The sequence below is a fragment of the Anastrepha ludens genome, chromosome 4 (genome assembly GCF_028408465.1).
Source record: "Anastrepha ludens isolate Willacy chromosome 4, idAnaLude1.1, whole genome shotgun sequence".
NCBI lineage: Eukaryota > Metazoa > Arthropoda > Insecta > Diptera > Tephritidae > Anastrepha > Anastrepha ludens.
Genome location: NC_071500.1, coordinates 130507008 through 130534882, shown reverse-complemented (window position 1 = coordinate 130534882; position 27875 = coordinate 130507008). Strand labels below are relative to the sequence as shown.

The following is a 27875-nucleotide window of genomic DNA, read 5'->3' as shown; positions in this document are numbered from 1 at the left end:
GTATCCAGCTTGACGTAGAACTTTTCTGGCAGTTTCAGCGCAAATACTTTTTTTAAATGTTTGATTTATGTTTTTAACTAATTTTGAGGATGTAATCCGGGGGTTAACATTTGCCAAGTTGATTATAGAACGCTCTTACCGGGTCGATAATTTTTTCGGACGGCCTAACCTGGGCTTAGATGTAAAAATTCCAGTTTGCCGAAAATTTGTTACAACTCGCTGAATAGAGGAATACGTTCTCCCAATGGATTTTTCAATATTTCGGAAACTTTTTCCGTCAGAAACGCTTATTTCTTTTCCCTTTCATTCCATGTTCTTTAAATATCTCCAGTATAAATAAAATGTTCAACAAAGCTTTGTTAACATTCAGTCGAAGTAATGCGCAATCAAAAATTAATATAAATTAGGAAAAATATTTCAAAATTAACGGTATTATTAAAATAAAAAGGCTGAACGCAGACTTTTTGGTGCCACATTTACATGCTGCTGAAATTATTTTTCCGTTATCTAAAAAGTAAAGTGAGGAATATTGTTTTTTTCCCTTAACAGCTGGGAATGTAGTGAATAAACAAGTTGTAAAGATTTCAATTTAATCATAATTTTCTATTTTGTTTTTAATAAATTTAAGAAGGCTATTCGGGTGAACGCAGACTTTGTGGGGCAGGTGTATATGCATTTTAAGCAAATATCTTTAAATTTTAAAGCAAACCTTCAAAAATTGATTTGCACTGTCTAAAATAGTTTAAGTACTCTATACGAATATCTCCGTACTGCAACTACCCTTCCACCACCGCCTCGAGTAATTTAATATTATTTTTAGTACAATATTTGTTGACTGTAGTAATTTTATTTCCATTTTCATTCCCACTACCGCTAGCATTCTCATTCCCATTCTCATCCTTATTCCAATTTCCCAATTTCGACTCTCACAACTCGCTTAATACCACAACAAAAGTGTCCGTTCGTGTTTTTTTTTAAGTGAGTTTCGATTGACTTACACGAAAGCACAGTATGAAATATAAATTCGGTTATATTTTTGACGAGGTATTGCGCGAAAAATATTCAGGCTTGGCCAGGTGCAGTTGTGTTAAGAATATTTTTTGCCCCTACATACTCCTACAAACTTATATGTTCTATAAAAACATACTGATGCATGTACATACACTTGTGTTCACGCTATAAAAATGTTAACAAAACGAATATCATAGTAAAAATAAAATGGATCAGTCTACCACACAGATGAGCGTATGTATGTATATACTTTGCTGGCATGTAGGTAAAAACTCCCACAACTCAGTCATGGTCTATGCAATTCGGCCCAGTGCTGTTGTGGCTTCCGGCCCACAGCTCTACTAGTGCTGCGGTTTACAGCCTGAGAGGCGAAATTCGCAATAGCTCTCAATTGGAATGAGGTTGCGTGTCAGGCCAAGGGAAAGCAAAATAGAACAACGTCGTACGAAAGCTAAAGGAAAATTATTATTGCTGTCGATTTTGACAATTTCATTTCAGTCAACATGAAATTAAGAACGCAAGCTCAATAGGTACGAGCACTCGCCAACAAGTAGGTGGCTTAATATAATATCCTTTCTTTATTTTAGCTTCTATTATATATTGTTTTAAGTGTTGTCACTGGGCCCGTAAGCGAAGCAATTTTCTAAGCGATTCATTGCACGCGACCGAAATGTTGAGAGAATGCGATTCGTGTTCGTCAACAGTAATCCACGTACAATCATAACTGAGATAGCCAAATATTAGTTCCCCTACAATTAATCATACTCCGCACTCTATACTCATACTATTACAAAGGGTTACAAGTCATTACATAATTACCAATTGATAGAATACCAGCGTCATTTGGACGCAGCACGTGGGTGAAGTATATCCGCAAGCCAGAATTGTCTGCCATTTGACGGCTGTGTAGTTGAGCAAAATCCGGTTGTAAATTGGTGTAGTGCGTCTCCATTAGGTAGTACTTGGCCATGTGAGATTCCATTGGATATCCAGCTTCGTCAGGAAATGTAAAACCCTGTGGAATAAAAATTTATTACAATCTTTAGTAAGATGAAGTGAATTTTATGTTAAACTTTCGATGGCTACAAATTATCCTATTCTTTTATTCTGACTTTAGCACACCTCTATTTTTAGAGTTCGAGCATTACTCAGGTAGGAGTGGATTTGTTTTTTTTTGTTTTAAATGGCTGGTGGTGATCTCATTCGACAATCTGAAGAGTCGAAATGAAAATATCTTCTGCTCTGAAGTATATTTTTTGCTAAATTTGATTGTGTCGTAATGGTTTTAAAACTATATGTCGATGATTTAAACCATATATCGATGATTTCTCAAAAAAGTTATATCTCTGTTATAAATGGAAAAAAAAATTATTCAAAAAAATAAATCGACTTCTTTTATATTTCTCAGCATTTCGGTATATATAATATGTATTAAATATGACCAAATCTATCGATTATTTTACATAGCATGCAAATAACTGTTGACCGTTTTATTCTTTACGCTCTGTTCGCGTACACAACCGAAAAAAACATACACACTCGCTCTCGCTCTGAGCAAGAGACTTCTTTTCTTTTTGTTTTTGTTTTCTCTTGAGCGCATTGAGTTCAGCCATTCGTGTGACGCTCTTTTAAGAACATCGTGTAAGGAGAGATACGATTAACCTTCGCAAAGTGAGACTCAGTAAGTGAGCAAATGACTGAAAAAGTCAAAGCAAACGGTCTTCACATTAATTTGCCTTGTAGATAAAAAGAAATGCATTTTTTTAGAACAATTTAACTTTATTTCCCTTTTATATTAGTGGCAGAAGGCACAGAAGGCGTGCACAAATTTTCAACCAAATTTTTCCAAAAATTATTTGAAATACAATATAATTTTTTAACTGCGTGTTTTTCATGTTTAAAAGTGATTACTAACCAAAATATCTACATGTGTTTGTAAAGTAAAACAACAAATTATTCAAGTGCTTAATGGCCCTCACGGGCCACAAACTTGGGGTAACAGGTTTGCCCTGTTATCTCCTACTAATCGTGAAAAACGAAAAAAACTCAACCAAAAAACCTTTCCGAAGAGTTCCCAGAACTCCCATTGACAAAAAAATACGATCCTAAATTTGTGGTAATTAAAACTATAGACTCAGACAAAACTTTCTCAAGCTACTCAATTTTTGCCGTTTACAAAGCTCTGCTTATTATATGTAAAGATATACATAAATAAAATCATACCAAACCCAGATGGTAGTCTGATACTTCTAAAAATCAGACGATTGAAAAAAAATTCTTGGACACGAAAATCTTACCTGGAATATGTGACATCACCGTCAGCTACCACGAAAGCCTTAATAGTGTGAAGGGAACAGTTTACGCACCTTTCTTGCTCAATGCATCCGAAGACGAGATTGTAGAGGGACTAAAAGAGTACAACGTGACTAATGTATACAAGTTTCAACGTGTAGTCTAAGGGAAATCACAGTACACTGGTGTTGTACAATTAACCTTCGATAACTATACTCTTCCAGACAAAATTAATATAGCATGGATTAACACATCTGTACGCCCTTATTATCCCAGCCCAATGAGGTGCAAAAGTCGCAACACTCCACCATGTGTCTCATGCAACCTTCCTCCCCACGACCCGGAAGCCTGTATAAGAACAGAACACGCAGGCCAACACGTGGCAATAGTCAAACCTATGCCCTAGCTACCAGCAAGCTAAGAAAATAATAAAAATTAAAACACAAGAAAAATGCACAATGCGCGACGCTTATAAAATATATAAATCACGGCATCCTATGCAACCCGTCACCATGTCTTTTGCCAATACGGTAAAACCAACTGAACCAACCACCATAGAAAGACAACTCATCTCAAACATTTCAATAAGTAATACAGGGTGGGCCATGTAAAATTTGCTTTTTGAATCGGCTATAAAAAAAAAACTAATCAATATTTTTTGAAACATTTTTTTTTTATTTTGAAGATTGAACATTGCCATTTATGAATAAAAAATAATTTCGTTCAAATGACTGTCACGACTGGCTTTACAGTAGGCCATTCGATCAACCCAATTTCTAAGCAGATTTTCGATTGTTTAGGCTCCAATTACATGAATGGCAAGTTCGATTTCGTGTTTTAAAGCATCAATCTTCTCTGGATGGTTCGCATAGCATTTGTCCTTAACGGCTCCCCACAAAAAATAGTCCAACGGGCTTAAATCACAGCTCCGAGGCGGCCGATTGATATCGGAATTTCGGCTGATTATTCGGTTTTCAAAAATGGTAGCCAAAGGTTCGAGTGTAACTTTGGCAGTGTGACAAGTTGCACCGTCCTGTTGAAACCAAATGTCGTCCATGTTATCTTCTTCAATTTTTGGAAACAACGGTAACTCTCGCCATTTACTGTAACCGCGGCTCCTCACTCATTTTCGAAAAAAATGGCCCGATGATGCCGCCAGACCAAAAACTGCACCAAACAGTGTTTCATTGTGGAGTTATTTGCTTCTCTACAGTAATTTGTTCAAGCGTATAGCGTCCCATTTCGTAAATGTCAAACCTTTAAGTAAATTATGAACACATTTGACATGTCATTTGTGTTACAATTCTCAAAAAAATAGGTGGTTCAAAAAAAAACGCTATATGGCCCACCTTGTACAAATAATCTAAACCAAAAGAGTTCAACAAACAATAACTCAACAGGAAAAACGAAAGTAACAGAAACAATCACTAACAATAATTTAATACTAAAAACTTCTAAAGGCAATAACTATTCTTCGGACAATGAAAAAAACAGCTCATCAGCAGATTTGATAAACGGTACAATGCGTACTCACTCTGCCAACAACACCAACAGCGATACTGTAATCGACAGCACAATAGAAATAGAAACTCTCCCACAACAGCAAACAGCCATCGATATCAGCAATGTAAATACTATGGATATTGAAAGTCTCAAAACACAACAGCGAACAACACCTCAGTTCTCCGTAGCCTCAATGCCATCATTCAGCAACAGTACAAACTTCACTCCCACGCAACCACTCTCCGTCGAAGAATACTTAAAAACAAAATATCCAAATTATACAACCAACAAATAACATTCATTCCTACATTTATATTTTTAAACCCAAACTATTTTAGAAATACCTAAAAGCCGTCTCTTACGCTCTTTATATTTTCTTGATTTCTCTTTAATTATAGGACTATGAATAAGTTCGTGCGGTTTTTTTTCGAAATTTGAAACTTTATTGACGTAAAATGGTTACAAATTTAATATTCAAAATATTGTCCATCGCTTACTACTACTTTTTCCCATCTTTCTGGCAATTCACGGATTCCCTTTGTGAAAAATTCGGTCGGTTTTGCCGCAATCCACGAATCGATCCATTTTTTGACTTCATCGTAATTACGGAAGTGCTGGTCAGCCAGGCCATGTTGCATCGATCGGAAGAGATAGTAATCGGATGGCGCAAGGTCTGGACTATACGGCGGGTGGGGTAGGACATCCCATTTGAGCGTTTCTAAGTATGTTTTGACCACTTGTGCAACATGTGGCCGAGCATTGTCATGTTGCAAAATAACTTTGTCGTGTCTATCGGCGTATTGCGGCCGTTTTTCTCGCAGTGCTCGGCTCAAACGCATCAATTGTCGTCGGTAGACATCCCCCGTAATCGTTTCATTCGGTTTCAGTAGCTCATAATACACAACACCCAGCTGGTCCCACCAGATACACAGCATAACCTTCAGGCCATGAATATTCTGCGCCGACGTCGATGTTGAAGCATGGCCAGGGTGTCCATACGTTGCCCGACGTTTTGGATTGTCGTAATGGACCCACTTTTCATCGCCAGTCACAATTCGATGCAAAAAACCCTTTCTTTTGTGCCGTTGAAGCAGTTGTTCGCATGCCATAAAACGGCGTTCAACGTCTCTTGGCTTCAATTCATACGGCACCCAATGGCCTACCTTTCGGATCATTCCCATGGCTTTTAAACGTTTGGAAATGGTTGATTGATCAACTCCCAAAGTTTTTGCAACCTCTTCTTGCGTTTGAGCCGGATCTTGATCGAGCAATTCCTCCAATTCGGTATCCATGAACTTTGGCGGCGCACCCTCGCGTTCTTCGTCTTCCAAGCCAAAATCACCACTTTTAAAGCGTGCAAACCACTTCTGGCACGTTCGCTCAGATAGAGCATGCTCACCATAAACTTCCACCAAGATACGATGACTTTCGGCTGCTTTTTTCTTCATATTAAAATAATGAAGAAGAATTCCCCGCAAAAACACATTATTTGGCACGAAATTCGACATTTTCAAGTGTGGTAAAAATATTGTTGTTTACGCTTCAAATAAAAAACTTATACTGACGTTTGTGCCTTACGACAGTAGCTCTCCAATGAATGTTTGGAAATGTGGATCGATGGAATAATAATCAAGTTACGCCATCTGTTGTAAAACCGCACGAACTTATAAATAGACCTATTATTATTATTATTTCTTTTTGTTTTTTGCTTTGTTTTTCTTTTCTTATGTCGTTCTTAATTGCACAGTGGAACATAAAAGGTTACTTCAATAATTACAATGAACTAGGTATATGTATTAATTAAAGACACAAATCCTAACATAATATGTCTACAAGAAACCCACATTTCGTATCATACTAAATAGGTAGTAACTCACAAAAGTATGTAGTAGGACATTTCTTTAATTCTAATACCACATCCAAACAAGGGGTAGCCATACTCGTGAAACGAAATATCCCACACAGGGTAATTTTGCAAAATAGTGACCCACCATCCATATCCATAGAATTCAGCACATCACCTCCTTTTACAATGATAAACCTATATACCGCCCAGCCAATCATTTTCCGAAAATGACATTTTCACACTTTTATCACGTTCCCAAAGTCCACGTATTTTGCTCGGGGATTTCAAAGCTTGGAGCCCCTTTTGGGGCTCATCAAAATCAAATGCTCGTGGCACCACCATCAAAAATGTTACCATAACAAAAAATCTCATTATTTTGAACAACGGGTCGCCAACGCACTTTTCCTCACACAATTCATTCACACATATTGATCTTACACTAGTGGAGGCACAGTTAAGCCCCAGGTGTATTTGGTATACTCTAAAAGACTTATATGGAAGTGATCACTATCCTATTTCCTGCGCAATACAAACAAGACTAACCACATCTGACCTTAATAAATCTCCCAAATTTAAAACGGATGCCACAGACTGAAATCGATATCAACTTTTGTGTGAAAAAAATTTCTCTGATTGTAGCTCCACCAACGTTCATCAATTCGAACCAAAAATCACTAAAGCTATTAAATCAGCAGCCAATGAAGCTATACCTCAGAGCAATACTTTCCAGTTAAAAAAATATTCTGCATGGTGGAACCAAGTCCTTAACAATCTTCGAACCAGTAAACAATCCCTTTGGCAAACCTACAAATCTTTGCCTTCCAACCGTACTCTAATTGCCTATAAGAAAGCTAACCCCTTTTAAAAAAACGTGTCAAAGAAGCCAAAAGAGCATCAATAGCAACTTTCACTAAAGAAATTAACCCGTCGTCAACACCAAAAAAAAAATTGGTCCTCTATCAAAGCTAAATTAAATTGGTCCTCTATTCAGCACCTATCAATTCCATAGAACTCTCATCCGGATTAATAACCAATTCCCTAGACATTGCTAACACGTTCGCCAAAACTTGGTCAGAATATTCAAGTGACTTTAATTTCCCTCCAGAATATCTTAATAATAAAGAGAATAATTCTGCAACAGTCATACCTTCCGAGACAGCTAACAAGCGATGCTCTTGCATTGGAAACTGATTTTAGCCATATTGAACTAAAAACTTCACTCCAGCATGCTAAACGGAAAACCACAGACAGAGACAGACAGAGGGGTAAGATATCCACCCCTTGCTACGGAACCTTCCCAGCTCCTGCAAAACCACTCTTCTATCACTCTACAACGACATATTCAAAACTGGTAAATACCCTCGGCTGTCTGCCGACGTGATACCAATTTCCAAACCGAATAAGCCTACAAATCACCTCGATAGCTACAGACCCATATCACTTCTCTCTTGCTTAGGCAAAACATTTGAAAAAATGATAGCAAAATGGCTTATGTGGTTCATAACAAAAACGGGTTAGTGAGTCCTAATCAAGTTGCCTTTAAAAAACACCACAGCACCATGGAAGGTCTTATTCCCCTGCAACATTATATAGCAGATGCTCTTTCATCAACAAATCACGTAACATTACTGTCGACAGAGTCCATGTTGTTCTTGAACAACTGCCAGCGTGGCATATTGGCCCGAAAATTTACCAGTTGGTAAAGTCGTTCTTAACGAATAGTACATTTTAAGTCAAAGTCAATGGTGGACCTTCCTCAATGCATCGCCTTGAAAACGGTATACCCCAAGGCTCTCCTCTCTCAGTGGTACTCTTTATTATAGCCTTCGAGGAAATAAATAAAATTGCCTCCAAACAAAAAAGTTTAGACTTCCGGATATATGCTGACGATGCTTTCTTTTACACAAAAGTCAAAGACATCAATAAAGTACAATCAATATTCGAAAAGCTGCTTGGCAATATTAGCTCCTGGAGCAAACATTCATGAGTAATTTTATCTTACAAGAAGTGCATGACACTGCATATCTGCCGGAAGAAACTATGTCCACAAATACAAATTAATCATTAAAATACAAATATAGCTCAGGTTAATGCCCTGAAGATACTTGGTATTGTATTCGACAACAAATACACTTTTAGAGAACATTGTCTGTACCTCAGGAATAGTCTTACTAGCCGACTTAACATCATCAAATACCCCTCATCTCTCAAGCACCTTCATATCCACACAAACACCCTCATTAACATAACTAGAGCTTTATTAGTATCAAAAATAGACTATGGACTACCTATTTATGGAAATTGCGCAATCTCGAACCTAAAATTACTAAACAAGCCTTAACGCCTTTCCAACATCTCCTACTAAGTGCATACTTTCCAAGGCTTGCCTACCCCCTATCCCTGATAGATACAGAATTCTCAACTTTAGGCTAATGCCGAAGCTTTTGACCACCACCAATAGACTTATTTTTAATACCTTGAAGACTGCTTCCAAACACAAACGAACATACAAGATAAAGTCCGCAATACGAAAGTGCATTTCATCAATGAATAACCGGGGAATTCAAATCACAAAAACATCGCTTAAATTGTGTCAACAGGCTCCCTGGATCTTCTCCCACACCTCAATAAACTCTGACCTCCACAAGTTCTATAAAAATAACACTAGCTCCGAACTGTTCAAACAACACTACGGCGAACTAGTCAACAGAGAAGAGTTCGCTAGTAGAACTCACATATTTACAGACGGGTCTAAATCCGGCTATAGCACAACTTTCGCTGTAGCACACAATAATGGTGCACTGATAACAGGAGGCTTGTTACCAAGTTAAAGCTCAATATTTTCATTCGAAGCAACCGCTATCCTTAAAGCAATGGACTTTGCGTCGAAATCGAAAGGTAAATTTGCCATATTTACTGATAGCTTGTATTACAAGGGCTATCCAACATTTACGGTAGTAGTCAAACTCTTTCCCAAATACGGGATTACTTAATAAAAAATGGAGACAAAATACGTATCGTATGGATTCCAAGTCACAAAGGCATTCTGGGAAATGAATCGGCAGATCTAGCGGCCAAATACATGCACCAATCCCCAGTTTTTCTATTTACTTCACTTGTCTCTAAAGACCTTTAAGGCTACATAAACAGCTATCTCCTTCGACAAAAATATGCATTGTGGGCACAATTCAGGCACCCGTATAAAACTTTTAACCCGGAGTGTGAAAAAGCAATATATGCATCCACATTATCAAGGAATCAAATTTCTGTATTCGTGCGTTTAAGGATGGGTCACTCCAGGCTAACCCATGAACACCTTCTTCTATCCACGTCTCCTCCCACATGTCCTTTCTGTAACGAACAACTTAACCTTATACACTTAATAGACATCTGACAAATTTAAATACTAAACGTGTACCTATATTTGGTTCCAAACTCCCCTCCGAACTTTTAAAAAATACCACAACAGAGAGTGTCATTACAATATATACATAACTTTATCAAGGTAATCGGCCTAATTGAAAGCTTGTAAAATTGTCATTTATCCTCTACCTTAAAACTTAAACATAACCTCATAATTACCAAGCACCGAAGGCCCAAGCAGTTAGTGTGCTCTTTTTTTGTTTTTTAAGTTAGTGTAATATTTTATATTATTCTAATAAATAATAATAATAATAATTTTATTTCCAATTATTTTGCTATTTTTTTGAGAATGGTAACACAAATGACATGTCAAATGTGTTCATAATTTACTTAAAGGTTTGACATTTACGAAATGGGACGCTATACGCTGGAACAAAATTGGGAAATATTGAAAACTTATTTCCAAAGTGGTGAGTCTTCTTCTTCTTCCGCGGTTACAGTAAATGGCGAGCGTTACCGTGACATGCTCAACGAGTTTTTGTTTCCGAAAATAGAAGAGGATGTCATGGACGACATTTGGTTTCAACATTACGGTGCAACTTGTCACACTGCCAAAGTTACACTCGAACTTTTGGCTACCGTTTTTGAAAACCGAATAATCAGCTGAAATTCCGATATCAATTGTCCGCCTCGGAGCTGTGATTTAAGCCCGTCGGACTATTTTTTGTGGGGAGCCGTTAAGGACAAATGCTATGCGAACCATCCAGAGAAGATTGATGCTTTAAAACACGAAATCGAAGTTGTCATTCATGAAATTGGAGCTCAAACAATCGAAAATCTGCTTAAAAATTGGGTTGATCTAATGGCCTACTGTAAAGCCAGTCGTGGAAGTCAGTTTGCGTAAAATACACTTATTTGCAGACAATGAGAAACGGTCAAGAGTTATTTGCGACCGCTGTTATTTTATGCTGTTTCGTACAATCGTTATGCGAAAAAAATTACTACATGATTGGGCGCCGGAAAAAAAGTAAGAATGGAACTAGATTTTTTCTTGTTTCCATGTTCAGAAGTAAACATTTTACTAGTATGCCGTTTTTTATCTTAGACACGTATATTTAAATTTTTTTCCTTCTTATAACATTTTACCCTGCAGTAGTTAAGCCTCTGATCCATTTACTGGTTACTTATTTGATTTAAGTATTAAACCTTTTTGGATAGCCAAAAAGATGAACGAGTATTAATTTGCGAATAGTTTCTATACAACACATTTCTTTAACATTTAGTGCCAGTCTCCGACTATCACTCGCAACGTTCGGACGTTAGTTTTACTATTTGCGCTAGTAGTTCGGTTAAACAGCGAATTTTCATTCTTCCTTTTAGTTTCTGCTTCTTACATTCATACACGTGTTCATTTGATTTTGCTATATTAATTCTCTATATGGTTCATTTAGGGGAAAATCGTTTCTCCCTACTATCTGAAAGCCCGAAAGCGAAAAAGAAAAGATCTATTTTGAAACTTCAAAGTGATTTTCCTGAACTACCAACTATCCATAAATCAGAACCGAAATTTGGAGTTGTTGCATCAACCGACGCTGGCAAGCCTCTTTCCGCATACTCGTGTCTCGCAGCACACAGAAGGCTTAATGCTATCAGTAAAGAAATTATATCAATCTCTAATTTAAGAGACGGTAATCTCCTCTTATTGGTAAAAACGAAGTCTATAGCAGAAAGATTTATAAAGACCAATAATCTAGCAGGTATTTGCTAAATTACTTGCAAATTACAAGAGCAGCTTAACTATGTGAAGGGTACCATTTTCGCCCCCTGCCTCAATAATATTCCTGAAAACGAAATCGTTTAAGAAGTCAAATCTCACCATGTGGTGTCAGCTTACAAATTTACAAAAACCGTGGATGGAGTAATCAAACCAACGGGAGTTGTCCTGCTAACTTTCGACCTTTACAACTTGCCAAGCAAAATAGATATATCCTGGCATAACGTAAAAATACGTGAATATATTCCCAACCCGATGAGGTGCAAATCTTGTCAAATGTTTGGCCATACGATGAAACATTGCAAGAACCCACCGAGCTGTGTAAACTGCAGTCTCCCACCACACCCCCCACAAAACTGTTCACGCGTTAAACGCGCCAATTGCGCCGAGGAACATCCCTCCTCCTCTCCACAATGCAAAAAATTTCAGCAGCAAAGAGATATATTACGTATTAAAATAAACAATAAATGCACTTTGCGTGAAGCATTTAACATATACAGAAAGCAAACAACAACAAATGAACTCACCCAATAAGCTACTCGGCAATCACAGCAAGAACGAATGAAATCAATGAAAAGGAGAAGAATAAAACCTATGAAAAAGATCACAATCAAACAGAAAATATAAAACAAAAACCAGAAACTCACCACGAAATTCAAGCGCCTACGCATCATTCACTGAATTTGCATTCAAATCTCAACTCATACGCAAAAAACAACCCTGCAATAAATTTCCACCTATCGCCAGTTACTTCTCACATTCTTTGCTCTACGCCAAACATTTTCCCTCATTCACTCGCTAATCTTCCCAGCGAAGCAACAAATATGACATCATTAACTTCTCTCTCTAATCTTGCACGATTACACTCTCCGGAAACAGTTAAACCCAAAAATTCATTTACGCATCAATCGAGCTTCTGATGAGAGTAGTACTCTTAAATAATAAACCAACATGAACACCTATTTACCGCTCTTTTTTCTTTCTCGTACCTTACCTTGGTATGTCTCTTAAAATAGTTCAATGGAATATGAAAGGCTATTACAATAATTTTAATGAGCTATGTTTGCTTTTGAATGACCAAAATCCAGATGTTGTATGCATACAAGAAACGCATATTCCTTTTCTCACATCCAACTCACATATAGTTACCCCAAGAACATATATTGGTTACTTCTCTAATTTACCCAATAATCAGTCGTCAAAGCAAGGAGTTGGCATCCTTATAAAGCCTCACATCCCCCACAAACTAATCACCATAAATTCTAACATTGCATCTATAGCATTAGAAATCTACTTAAACTCAATCCTCACAGTAATAAATATTTATATACCCCCGATTCAAGACTTTTCGAGTGAAGAATTGATATCATACAAATCCCAAGTTAACTCTCAGTTAATAATAACTGGGGATTTCAACGCTTGGAGCCCTCTTGGGGGCTCCAGTACTACCAATAGAAGGGGTACTAAAATTGAAAACCTAGTTTTCTGTGAAGACTTAGTTGTCCTCAATGATGGATCGGCTACGCACTTCACTACGCACAATACATTTACGCACATCGACCTAACCTTAATTTCATCCCAGATCAGTCCAAGCTGTAGTTGGAATGTCAGTGACTCGCTATACGGAAGTGATCACTACTCAGTCTTCACTACATTAACACTGCAAAGCACCTTCATAATTAAAAAACATGTTCCTAAATTCAAGCTTATGCTAACTGGGATTTATATCAAAGTGAATGTAATAAATGCTTTCAAAGTTGGTCGACCACCAATGTTAACCAAGAAGTTGCGAAAATTACCAAGGCCATTAGAGCAGCTGCTAATATAGCCATACCTCAGAGCAAGCCAAGCTTTGGCAAACGATTCATCCACTGGTGGAACAGCGAATTTAATAGGTTGATTCAAAAGAAACAACGACTTTAGCACAGCTACAAACTCTGTATGACCATCGCGAATTTGATAGAATATAAAAAAGCAAACGCAATTGATGCTTTCCATTTCAATTCAACCGGGCTATTCGGGACATGTTCTTCGATTTCGATGTAACTCAAATATGTTGCTCTCTGGTCAAAATAATGAGACACGTATTTTTTTGATCGCTCGAAAAAAAATTTTTTCAAGAGTTATCTGCAATTTTGTTTTTCGGCTCAAAATCGATTTTTTTTATTATATACGAAATTTTTTTTTAAATGCCCATAACTTAGTCAAAAATGAATCGATCGGATTCAAAATGATCGTCATTACTTACACGAGCGATTTCATCTAGAAACAATTGCAAAAAAGTAGTTGAACATTTTTTATTTAGCAAAAAAGAAAAAAAATTGAATTTTTTTCGAAATTCAATATTTCAAAAAGTGTATTTTTTTGTTTTTTATAACTTTTTCCAAGTCAAGAGGACACCTCAAACTTCAATTGAGCTGAATGCCCAGTAGCTAAAATGAGTTGTTTTTGAGTAATGAGTTTTTGAGTAAAAAACCTGTTTCGCACTTTTTGTTTTTTGGAAAATAAAAAATGTTCAACTACTTCTTCGCAATTGTTTCTACATGAAGTCATTCGTGTAAGTAATGACGATCATTTTGAACCCAGAATCATTAAAATCGGTTCATTTTTGACTAAGTTATGAGCATTTAAAAAAAAAATTTTCTAATATAATTAAAAAAAATCGATTTTGAGCCGAAAAACAAAATTGCAGATAACTCTTGAAAAAGATTTTTTTCGGGCGAACAAAAAAATACGTGTCTCATTATTTTGACCAGAGAGCAACATATTTGAGTTACAACGAAATCGAAGAACATGACCCGAATAGCCCGGTTGAATTGAAATGGAAAGCATCAATTTTTAAAAAATCCGTAAAAGAAGCCAAAAGAAAAAGCCTAGAAGAATTTACATTGAAAATTACACCCGCCTGCACTCCTAGCAAGATAAGGGCTGATATAAAAACATTAACCGGCAACCCGCATATCCCTATTAAAGCCATAAAATACAATGATTCCTTTTTAACATCCCCAAATATTATAGCTGAAGCTTTCCCCAACACCTGGGCTACAAATTCGGCAGACAACAATTTTTCAACTGAATATTGCTCAAAAAAAGACCAAATTATTTCAAGTATATATAGACAAAGCCATGTATCCCGTGAAGCAAGGCACTTACTGAATTTACATTAATTGAACTAGAGTTTGCATTAACTCATGCGAAAGGCAAAACCCCTGGTGCTGACCGAATTTCGTATTCCATGTTGAAGTATCTCCTGATATTTGCAAAAAATAGATTATTGTATCTATATAACAATATCTTGCTAAACGGAGTTTACCCCCATGTGTGGAGGTCAGCCATTGTTATACCTATACTAAAGCCTAATAAAGCTCTACTTGACGTCAATAGTTACCGACCGATCTCTTTAATTCCGTGCATTAGTAAGACTTTGTTGGCCAAACGGCTTATGTGGTACATAACGAAGTGCAAACTAATTAGCCATAATCAAGTAGCTTTTAAGAACAAACATAGCACAACCGACGCACTGCTTCATCTCCAACATTACGTGTCTAAAGCACTTTCAACCAAAAGTCACGTCTCTGTACTAGCGACGGACTTCGAAAGGGCATTCGATCGCGTGGGGATTCATGTGGTGTTATCTTAACTTGAGGCATGGAGAGTCAGTCCTAGGGTTTTTAATCTCGTTAAAAACTTTATGACTGGGCGCAAGTTTCAGGTTAGAATAAATGGCAACCTCTCCAATTGTCACCCACTTAACAATAGGATCCCTCAAGGATCCCGTTTGTCAGTTGTACTATTTGTCATAGCATTTTAACAATTTAATGAAATTATTTTAAAATATAGAAACATAGGAAACATGGAAAATGTAAAATATTGCATATTTGTAAAAACGTAACTGTTTATACCCTACTTTGACAATTAATAACTTGAATATAGAAAATGTAAAGTTCTTAAGAATTTTTGGCATAACATTTGATAAAAGATTTACATTTAAGCAACATTGTTTAGGTTTAAGAAAAAATCTAGCTGCCAGACTCAATATACTCAAGTATTTGTCATCCAAACACTCTTTAATCCATACAAACACCTTAGTCAATATCACTAGAGCAATGATACTTTCTAAGATAGACTACGGTCTACCTGTGTACGGATGGACTGCCAATACTAATATTAAGCTACTTGATGCTCCATACCATACTGTTGTTTGTCGTAGTATAAACGCGTTCCCAACATCCCCCGTAAAATGCGTTTTGGCAGAAGCTGGTCTCCCTACTATAAAGGAACGTGTAATCGAAGCGACATGGCTACTAATTTCGAAACTCTTTTCTTTTACTAATCATATTTTGCACAAGGATTACATATCGGCGTTTCGTCACAAACGTAGATATATGCTCAGGTCCACAATTTGCCGCTGTATTTCGTATGGCTTAGAGATTGATTTGACTCCACCTAGGAGCTGCACTAAATTAAACTGCCAACCATCATGGTTTATATATAAATCGAATTTCAACACCGTGCTTCACGCACTTAATAAATCTACAAGTAGTTCGACCTATCAACAGCTCTTCGCAGAACAGGAAAGAAACTACTGGAACAACAATTGGAATTTTTTATATACGGATGGATCAAAAACCAGCACTAACACCACGTTCGCTGTAGTTAATCAACAAGGATTGCTCATTTCTGGAGGCCAGTTATCTAAACACTGCTCGGTGTTCACAGCGGAAGCAATGGCCATATACAAAGCAGCAGATTTCGCGCACAGTAATAAAGGAAAATTCCTCATTTGACGGATAGCATGTCGTCTATTAAAGCCATACAAAACATTTATAGTAGTAGCAAATTGGTTGACAAAATAAGAGACTTTTGTATTCGGAACTTAAAAAAGATCAACATTATGTGGGTACCAGGCCATAAAGGCATCCCAGGCAACGAGCGAGCCTACGAAACAGCTCGACTTAGACTTATGCCAGCAACAAGCTCATTGTTTCCAGTTTATTCAGAGAATGATTTACATAGGCATATAAAAAAACATATTGACTCGATTAAGCTGGCAGAATGGTATACGTTTAGGCATCGGTATACTGAATTCAACGACAGGCGCAAACCATCTCTATACCCAAGCAATACACTTCGATATTTATCAAGCCAGTTCGCCAGACTCAGAATCGGACATACTAAACTCACACACCAACACCGCCTCACAGGAGGTACCCAACAACAATGACCATTTTGTGATAATAACGCATCAGTTGACCATCTTTTAAACGATTGTCGTACCTTAGAAAGTTTCAGGAAAAAACACTTCGGATCTACCAAACCTTCTGCTCTGCTGGCTACGGTTTCTACCACCAATATAACTGCTTTAAATAATTTTTTGAAAGATTGTAACTTAACTACTATGATTTAATATGATTTGCTAATAATAACACAGACCGTTCTATCTATCTATCGAGTTGTAGGCCCTGGCAGCTAGTACTCGTTCTTGTATTAGTTTTAGTATTATATATTAATTATAATAAATAAATAAATAAAAAATAACATTTAGTGGAAAAGTTTAAGTTTTAAACTTTATCAAGCAGCCATTTTTAATTCTTAGTTCTTGGTTAAAATTGTACCGATCAATTTTCTTTCACTTAATCTTTAGAATCGAATATCTCGAAAACGCTGTAGTTTAGAACATCGAGTCATATAACTAAATTAATCAGATATGATCTGGATAATAATTTGCTCAAGTATCTCGGACGACTTTCCCGGTAACGTCATATAAAGATGTCGGCGTTAAGCTGAAAGTAATTTTTGCTGATAAAGCAATAGTTCATCGAACAATTTAGATAGCGATTGCATATTTGCTGTTGATTGATATGGATTTGAGTAGTTTTTTGTTAGTTTTGGAGACAACCGCAATAATAATAATTTGGTAATCGTAATCCTCATAAATCACCTATGCTCAAGCAATATTTGCCAACGTTTTAATTTTATATATGTGGGAATATTTCTTTAAACTACAATTAATAAAAGTTATTCATTGCAACGAAATTCTTTAGAAAATGAAAGAGGTTCGAATCTTCCTTCTTCCTTGACAAATCGTTTCATATCCAGCCTTGTTCGAATTAAAAGTGTTAAATGTAAAAAATATCCTTTTTGTTTGTTCAAGTTTTCAAAATCGAATTTATGTTGAAACAATTGAAAGCTAAATTTTAGTAAGATCTCTAAAGAAACGCAATGTTATATTATTTTTATACCTTATAAAAATAAAAACAAATCAATTTACGGCGACAGCTCATTTTTTACTACGATTTATTCGGACTTTCACGCCAAAAAAATAGGAGGGAGTCGGACCATGCATAGATTTGACTATGAGAGTCTTGAGATAAGACACGACATCGTTGAACTTACCTCTGAACCGCGTGACCACGATGCAACAATGGCATTGCAGGCTAATGGCATATCTCGGTTACCCATACATTGACGGCCCTGTTCGCGTGCCATCTTCTCAAGTTCAGGTTGGGAATCCTGGCACTCGTAAAGCGTAATTTGTTGTAAGTAATGTATGCTGAACGATGAGTCATATATCGGCTTATACTTCAGCATGTTCAGGAGTCAAGATAGGTTTATAGGTGAAATATATGCGTAAAAACGTCCATAAAGATAAAAAACAAATTACATATATTTTTATTAACAGATTAAAGAGTTGGGTTTCATTGATAATTTTTTGAATGTATACGTTAACTTACCCGAACTAGGTGATGTTTGCGATTAACGTCTTCCAATTTGAACATTTTGCACCAAGATAAAGTACTATCTCCGCTTGGCAGTTCTACGTCCTCATTCCGAAGTTCTACTTGTCGCATTTGATCGTCTCTTCGAAAATGAGGTTGTGACTTTTGGGTAAGCACCATGGGATGATATGGGCGAAAAGCGGATTTTGGATCAGGCAGTGTACTAGGTTGCACTGATCCATGAGGAGGGTCCCGACTTTGATACATAAACATAAGCCTCATCGTGTTATTCTGTGGAATAAAAAAGAAACGGGTACGCTTGATACTTTTAAAATATTAGGCATAGAAACATTTTGGGTGATTGAACTTGAAGAGTTAAATTTTCGATGAGAGGTGACAGTAACTGAATTGTACAAAATCCAAATATTTGGAGTCCTTTTCGTACTACATGGAACAAGAAACCGTTTTTAATACATTCTAAAGTGCTTAATATACCAAACCAGCTGGTTACCATCAAAATTATACATATCTACACCGAATAATTTATAATTTCCACTACAACCGTTAAGTGTTTAAGCAAGCACTTCAAGTGAATTGTTGTGCACCATAGGGAACACCTGTCAATACACGTATACTCAATGGCTTCTTTAACCAGTAACTTTCCTGTGATACCGGGACACCCGTCGGACACCTGACAGAGTATAATTAAAATATCAAACCAAATAAAAACGCCAGTAAACCATCATCATATAGACCTATACGCCTCTTACCCTTTCTTTCAAAACTATTTGAAAAATTTATCCATGATAGTCTTGACCCCATCAAACAAGCGAAGAACATAATTCCCTCTCACCAGTTTGGATTCGGACACACACATTCGACCATTCAACAACTCCACCGAGTAACTAAAAAATCATAAATGAAATTGACAAGAACATCTATTGTGTCGCAACTTATCTTGACGTAGCGAAGGCTTTTGACAGCGTATGACACCCAGGACTACTATATAAGTTAAAACAAATATGCTCACTTGACTACTATCTACTACTGCGAAGGAGTAATCAGGACGAATGGTCGGAGGTATTAGAAATAGATGCCGAAGTGCCATAAGGCAGCGTATTGGGACCATTTTTGTACATATATAATTTACATATATGACATACCCTATCCGAATGACGACTGCATGATTGCTACCTTCACCGACGACACAATATTAATTACATCTGATAAGACTATAAATGTCGCTTCATCGAAGTTACAAAATCTAATTGACACAATGTTGACTTGGTTCGCAACACGGGGAATCCAAGTAATCGCCGACAAAACGGTCCAAGTAATATATACCAATCGCAAATATGACCATCGTACGCTAACAACTAATAACAGAGGCATCACTTAAAACACAAAAGCCAAATACTTGGACATGATCATTGACGCAAAACTGGCCTGGAAGGACCATATAATCAAAAAAAAGGAACGAAGTAAAAAACAGATCCAGACAACTGTGTTGACTACTCAACAAGGACTCAAAACTGTCAGTATACAACAAACTACAATACTAATATATAATACCATGATAATTCCCACCTAGAAATACGGCTTAGAACTATGGGGAACAGCAAGCAAATCAAATATACAAATAATTCACCGACTTCAATAAAAAACCTTAAGGACTATCGTAAATGCGCTCTAGTGTATAACAAATAAAGACTTACACCGCGACCTAAAAATGTATCCCATAAAAGACGTAATCCAGAAATATAGCGCGAGACACACACAAAAATTACTAACTAATTCGAACCAAGAGGTACAAAAAATACCGCACATGGAGCTGACGCAGAAATTAGGACTAATACAAATCACACCAACAGCACTAGCAGATATAAAAACTATTTTGACAAAGTATAACTAAGAATATTATTGTTGCTAATATAGTAAATCTAAGCTATGTAAATATCCATTGAAACATGTTATTTAAATGTTGATTTCAAGTAACAATTAATCTCTCACCCAGGCTATAAAAATTACCAAGTGTCCATAGACAGATGTAATAAAATTGGGATGTAAAAAAAACTATATAAAGGGGGATTTTTTAAGAGCTATAGGAAGGTTTTTCAAAAAAACACACGTGAAATTCAGAAAAATGCATGAAACTTTTATTTAAATCGATAGTACAGTCCACATAATTTAATGTTTGTAGATTATTTCATGCAAATGTTGACCGCGACTGCGCTTCAAATGGTCCATCCGCTCAGTCCAATTTTGGCACACTCTTTCCAATGTTTCGGGAGGTATCTCACATATAAATGTTTTAATGTTGTCTTCCAATGCGTTAATTGCAGGCTTGTCTGAATAGACATGAGCTTTAACATAGCCCCACAAAAAATAATCGAAAGGCGTTATATCGCACGATCTGCGTGGCCAATTGACAGGTCCGGAACGTGAAATACAATGTTCACCGAACTCGCCTCTCACAAGTCCATTGTTACGCGTGCTGTGTGGCATGTGGCACCGTCTTGCTGAAACCACACGTCATGCAAGTCAAGCTCTTGCATTTTGGGCAAAAAAAAGTTGGATATCATTTCACGGTAGCGCTCATCATTCACAGTTACGTTACGATTCGCAGCATCTTTGAAGAAGAACGGTCCAATGATACCTCCAGCCCATAAACCGCACCAAACTATGACCTTTTATGGATACATTGGTAGCTCTTGCAATTCTTCTGGCTGATCTTCTCTCCAAAATCGACAATTCTGCTTATTTACGTACCCATTGATTCAAAAATGAGCTTCGTCGCTGAACACAATTTTTCGATAAAAAAGTGGATCTTAAACTTTCTTAACAGAACACGCATCTTTATAATAAAATTCAATGATTTGTAAGCGTTGTTCGTTTGTAAGACGAGTCATGGTTAAATTATAGACCAAACTGAAGATGTTTGACAGTGAAACAAAACACGAAACGTGCGTCAGCTGTTTAAACCAATTGCTTAAAAAGATAATAACTAAAAAATCTAACTGATCTTGATGAAAAACATAAAGTTGCTTCGGATAGCGCACTGTCTCAACATTTCGTTCTTTTAGATCACACTAATTGTCCAAATTTTAATTCCAAAACTCGGTAAAAGCAATGTTTCCTTTTGAAAGAACAAAATGTATGTCTAAAAGATGCTCAGTTAGTTTGTCTCAGTAAAACGACATAAAACTTAACTTAAAATATGTTGTAGCATTCAATCATTCCCCATGTACCTATGTTTGTAAAAACACACACATACGTAAGAGTAAACATGGTGAAAAAACTCAGAAGGTGTGACATATGTATATCAGACCGTTAACCGGCTCTCAGTGAATTTGAAAGAATCAGCTGATTGGCTGACGTAATAGGGATCATGAGAGCGGTGTGTTTATGAAAAACTGAGATTGTGTTGGTGATGTACGAAAAAAATTAAAACAGTCTTTGTTTATGTTGCTTTATTGCCGTCTGAAGGATAGATGACTAGAAACTATTTTTCTCGTGATGCCACACCGGAAGAAACACTAATTGGGTATTTTTTAAACAAAAATTGTGAATTTTGCAGTTTCCCCATCACCACACCCCACATACATACTTTTTTATGCATACAATAAAAATAAGCACCGTCAGTACAAACTACATACTTGAGCGAAAATTCAAGAACTAAGATTTAATTAAAATTATTGAAGACAAAAATAATGAAAGCGAAAACCATAACTACAGTAGGATGTAAGATAAAAAAAAAAAAAAAAATTGTAGAACAACAGATCAGATCAAGTTAAAGCAAAATAAAAATAAAAGTTACGATTATCCAAGCAAACCTTTAATTTTTTAAAACTTGAAAATAGTCAACAAAAGTATGTAAAATTTCTCTAGATAATAACTAGAAATCACCTCTCAAATTCAATTCAATTACCTACGCTTTTAAAGCAAAGTATAAATGCACAAACAAGAAAACCAGTTTTCAATACAATAACGTATACAGCTATGGACAAAGAACTAGCGCACTTCCCCAAAATAACACATAATGATGATTATTTTTACTGGATTGCATAGAAAGACAGTTATTTTTGCACAAATCTATTATTTTATTTCAGACTAACAAAAAACGCAAAATACATAACAATTCAATATCAACGATTATAAGGAGCTCGAAAAATATCAATACTTTTATCAATCTGCACGAAAAACAGAAATTTGAAATTGATTTCTAAATTTCTTTCTAAATTTTTTATCTGATTAGTATTTTATTGAGTATCCATTATTTTTAAAATTTTATTATTTTTACATCTAAAGTAAACTTTCTATTAACTTTTCAGTTGCACGCTTTCTGTACTCCTTGCCATAGTTCACTGGCATTAAAAAATGTTTTTGAAGTGAAAACTACTTTAGAATCGTCGGGAGTGATTTGAGACTCGATGAAACGAAAAAGCGACACCAAAAAGAAGAAGAAAAAAGATATACGTATATATATGTATGTATAGAAAATGCTTCATTACCAGGCACACAGAAGGATGGCATAAGCAAATTTAAATTTGTGAATTTATATATGTATGTATATATGCGGATATATGTATATATGTTGTGTGTGTGTACATATGTGCCTCGCCACAGCAAAACATACGGTAAAATTTCTCAATAAATCCAGCGCGCATTCATAGGCACAGCATTGCATGTACAGTAGGGCGGGTCGATTTAAAAATCGCTCATTGCTCTATGAAAATCGTATTCTAGGGATCAAAATAAGAAACTTTGCCGAAGGAACCATACCTCTAAAACGAATTCTGATGTCCCCCAATTTCAAAATATCACCATTTTTGGCCTTTACATGAAAAAATCAGCTAAATGGCTATGTTTTTTCTTTATTTTTATTTATTTATAATATTATCTATTTTTTCTCTTAAGAAATTTATTTAGTCAGAACATATGTAAATGAATGAATGTGAGTTATAGAAAAGAAACTAAAAAGTTCGACCCATATTGGGGGACATCAGAAATCGTTTTAGAGGTATGGTTCCTTCGGCAAAATTTCTTATTCTGATCCCTAGAATATGATTTTCACAGAGCAATGGGCGATTTTTTTGCCTTCCCACAAATCGACCCGGCCTAATGTACAGTAACCTTGAACAGGCAGCTGCGGTTTTCGAGCATTTAGAAACATATATTTACATACATATATGGGTGCAAACATATTTACGGAGCCGCGGGCACTCGACTTGACAAAAATTGAATATTGGCAAATAATTCTACGCGAAATATTCCAATATTGACTATTTTCGAATTGTCGAGAAAATTAGCATATGGGCGGCTCGTTTTATGAATGAAAGTACTTGCTCTTAGAACTATGAGCTCGAATTTATAAATCAATTTTTTGATGATGAGTTTTTGTTGCACAGTACAATAGTTGAAACTGTTCGGCGCCGCCGCGACTGTTCAGCGCTATGGCAACTAGGATGATGGCCGCTACGCCTGCGCCTATTAATGCATTTTGTTCTTGTAGTCGCTAGGCATAGAATTTTAGCTTTGGGCGACATACGCATTTACAGGAATAAAGTGAGTGGCCTGTGTGTGCGGTTGTATGTAGATGCATATGTGTATATTAATAAGCATTGTTTTGCTGGAAGTTCAGAACACAAATATGTATGTACGTACATAGGCTAGGCCATAGTATAGCATACATATGTACATATGTATAAAAAATTCAAACCAAGCGTCCTACGAATGTTTGCGTGTATGTTAGTACGTCTGTGTATTATACGCGTTACGACGCTCATAATAGCAACCACGTGTGCTGTATTGCGTCCGTATTTTTATATTCGTAAATATTTTCATTTTTAAATATTTACCGCAATTATGCCAAAAAATAATGCAGGAAAGTGTCGTGAATATCGACAGAATAAAAAGTCAATAAATAGCATCACGGAACTCATTCACGAAAATTTAATAAAGTATACACCAGAAGTATCGCGGATACTTAGAAAAGATTACGATAAAGTTCCAATGATTTTAAGTGGCGATTTTAACGTAAATTTTGCATTGGACACAGCGGTTCCTTTAATTGACTTTCTCAATACAACATTCAATTTAAAAATGTGTAACAATCGCACTGAATCGACAACACGATCAAAAACAACAATTGACGGTATTGAGGTATTTCAAAGATATGTTGACAACATCGAAACCAAAGCATTTGTATCATATTTTAGCTATCATAAGCCACTCGTATCATTTGTTGAAATTGAAAACATTGAGGATGAATAATAATAAAATGAAGAAAATAAAATATGAACTTTATGGAAATATTATAATGAACCTATAATTATCCCGCTCCTAATGCTGCTTTCGTCTCATTCTCTCTCAGTTTGTTTTACGGAAGGTTTCACTTCTATCGCGTCTAACCGTTAGACTGGTATTTTTTTTTTTTGCTCAAAGTTAACCTTAATATCGTTCCACAGATTTTCAATGGGGTTAAGGTCTTGGCTTTGTGCTGGCCAATCCAGAACTGGAAAGCCAGCGCTTCTCCGAATTTGTTTGGAGCCATTGATTACTTTACCAAAATTTTTCAAATGCATCTTAACCTGAGTACTTTTGAAAATAATAAAAAATTAAATTAACTGTATAATGTATACCGGCTCTATTCGAGACTGATTAGGATCCTTGTAATGGTGTAAATATGTGGCAAAAGATTTGTCGAGATAAAAGGATATCGCACTCTAAATACAAAAGGGTCACAACTCAAAATGAGCAGAAGCTCAAATATGAACGAGACGTTATCAATAAAACGGTCCGCGGATGACATATGACAAAAATACATTTTTTGTTTTTTTGGTAGGACTGTTATTAGCTTACATGGCAAATTTCAGCGTGATATGTCACATAGTTTGGTTTCTGTGCTACTGTAAACAAGTCAAGCTCGAGTGTGGAAAATTTTGAGTTGTGCCCCTTTTGTATTTAGGGTGCGATATGACCTTACTTATAGATGAGATCAACATTTTTAAAACGTCGAGATTCGAGATTTCTTGCACGACTATAATTCGGTTGATTGGGTTTTAAACACACTGTGAGTATGAATCCTTAAATGATAAGAAAAATGTCTTGAAATACCGGTTGCTCATCAGCAGGCAATAGCAAATCTCTGAGAGTATTTGTGCCAATAAAAAAAAACAACTTTTCACAAAATGCATCTGCCCTTCGGACACGGATGGCACCTCCATTTTTTAAGACAACATGAGGACGCACACCACAAGTTGAAGAAAAAGCTCTATCTGACGAAGGGCGCGTACGCAAATTATTTGTATGTACATATATAGTATATGTATATATACCTTCTACTCAAATATGAACGAGACGGTATCAATAAAACGGTCCGCGGATGACATATGGCAAAAATAAATTTTTGTTTTTTGGTAGGAGTGTTATAAGCTTACATGGCAAATTTTAGCGAGATATGTCATATAGTTTGTTTTCTGTGCTACTGTAAACAAGTCAAGCTCGAGTGTGTTCTTCGAATTTTACGATGGAAATTCAAGTTGAACAAAGAATTTGTTTGAAATTGTGTTATTCCAACAAAATGTCGGCTTCAGACGCCTTAAAAATGTTGCAGACAACCTATGGGGACTCTGCTCTATCGCGTGCACGTGTTTTCCAGTGGTACAAATCGTTCAAAGAGGGCCGTACATCGGTTGAAAACTTGCCTCATGAACGTCGTCCAGCAACATCAGTAAACGACGAAAACATCGGAAAAGTAAAGGAAATTGTGCTTGAAAATCGCACAAATTGCAAAATCGATTAAAGCTGAATATTATTAAGACGTTTTAAAGCGTTTGCGCGAGAACATTCGTCTTAAAAGGAAGGAATTGTGGAAATGCACCAGCTCACACATCACGTCTTGTTCGCGATTGTTTGAACAAAAATAATGTTAATATCGTTCCGCAAGCACCGTATTCGCTTGATATGGCTCCATGTGACTTTTTCCTGTTTCCCAAGCTCAAGTTGCCGCTCCGTGGAAAACATTTTGAGACAATTGAATTCATAAAAGAGAATTCGAAGAACACACTCGAGCTTCACTTGTTTACAGTAGCACAGAAAACAAACTATGTGACATATCACGCTGAAATTTGCCATGTGAGCTTATAACACTCCTAGCAAAAAACAAAAAATTTATTTTTGCCATATGTCATCCGCGGACCGTTTTATTGATACCGTCTCGTTCATATTTGAGTAGAAGGTGTATATATGTATATATAAGTAATATCGGCCTCAATATGAAACTAAAAAATCTTGGTGCCTCTGCTGTTTGTTTTATTCTTTAATGACATCGGTTCCTGTTTCCCATCATCTGATTTGAGTACTTCCCTTTCGTGTGGAATTGAACGTTATCTTATATTATTATTAATATTATATTATTATTATGATTATGTTTAAGTAGTAATTAAGACGTATTTGCTTATACTATTTACCCGTTTGGCTAAATAAAGATAAATAAAATATTTTGTATTGTTTTATTACCACTCAGTAAGATTTCTTTTTCGATAGGCCAGGCGCAGACATTACTTCAATGAGTATGTCTATTGTACCAAATACGAGTACCAGGTCTCAACTTCAGTGTACTTTTCTTTGGAGTGTACACTATGAGACCTGGTATCCTTATCTGATCCATGACTATGACCGCACAAATTGATTGCTCCATACTCTGGGTGTGAAACTCGACTATCTCATCTCAAGCAGCTCACCAGAGATAGCGCACTTAAGGCATACGTCGAGAACTTAGATAAAAAAACAAGGAAATTTGCTGACACCGACTCAATCTCCCATTACGCCTCTTCGATACCAGCCACCGTCCATTATTAGATTTACGAAATCCGTATATCAAACTAGAGATCACAGAAAATTTCAAACTGGCAAATGGCATATATAGTATCTTTATGTATTGACAAGTGTTTCCAATAAACGTTGAAATTATGTGGATTTACTGAGAATCAAATAGAGCCTAGGCGCATAACTGAAGAGAGGTGTTCCGAAACAAAGATCTTATTTAACGTTAATACCTAAAAATTGAAATGCATGAAATTTTATTATTTATACATATATATATGAGTATGATATTAATACGCACATACCTATTTATATGTACATACATAAGAAGTTTTGTGCTTTTAAAATTTCCAAATTTTTTAACCTTACTCGTATCTGGTTTTTAACCACGATCCGCGTTTATTCCATTTAAAATGATTTTTAACGAGCTTGGTTTAATATGTACTTCAGTCTCCAATTCTACAGGCATACGTATGCACGAATTTACTTAACCCTAGAATCGTAAGATAGTTTTACCCTACGTTAATGCTAATATACGTAA

General features: G+C 36.1%; 1 protein-coding gene across 1 annotated transcript in view; it reads right to left on the bottom strand.

Annotated features, from left to right (window-relative positions):
- LOC128861221 (MOXD1 homolog 2) overlaps positions 1 to 27875 on the bottom strand; it is a 171359-nt gene that overhangs the window by 45953 nt on the left and 97531 nt on the right. The window contains exons 3-5 of the mRNA XM_054099179.1: positions 18524 to 18799; positions 18186 to 18371; positions 1831 to 2026 (exon numbers count right to left, since the gene is read on the bottom strand). Coding sequence (XP_053955154.1) covers positions 1831 to 2026; positions 18186 to 18371; positions 18524 to 18799 — 658 coding nt within the window. The remainder of the gene's footprint in view (positions 1 to 1830; positions 2027 to 18185; positions 18372 to 18523; positions 18800 to 27875) is intronic.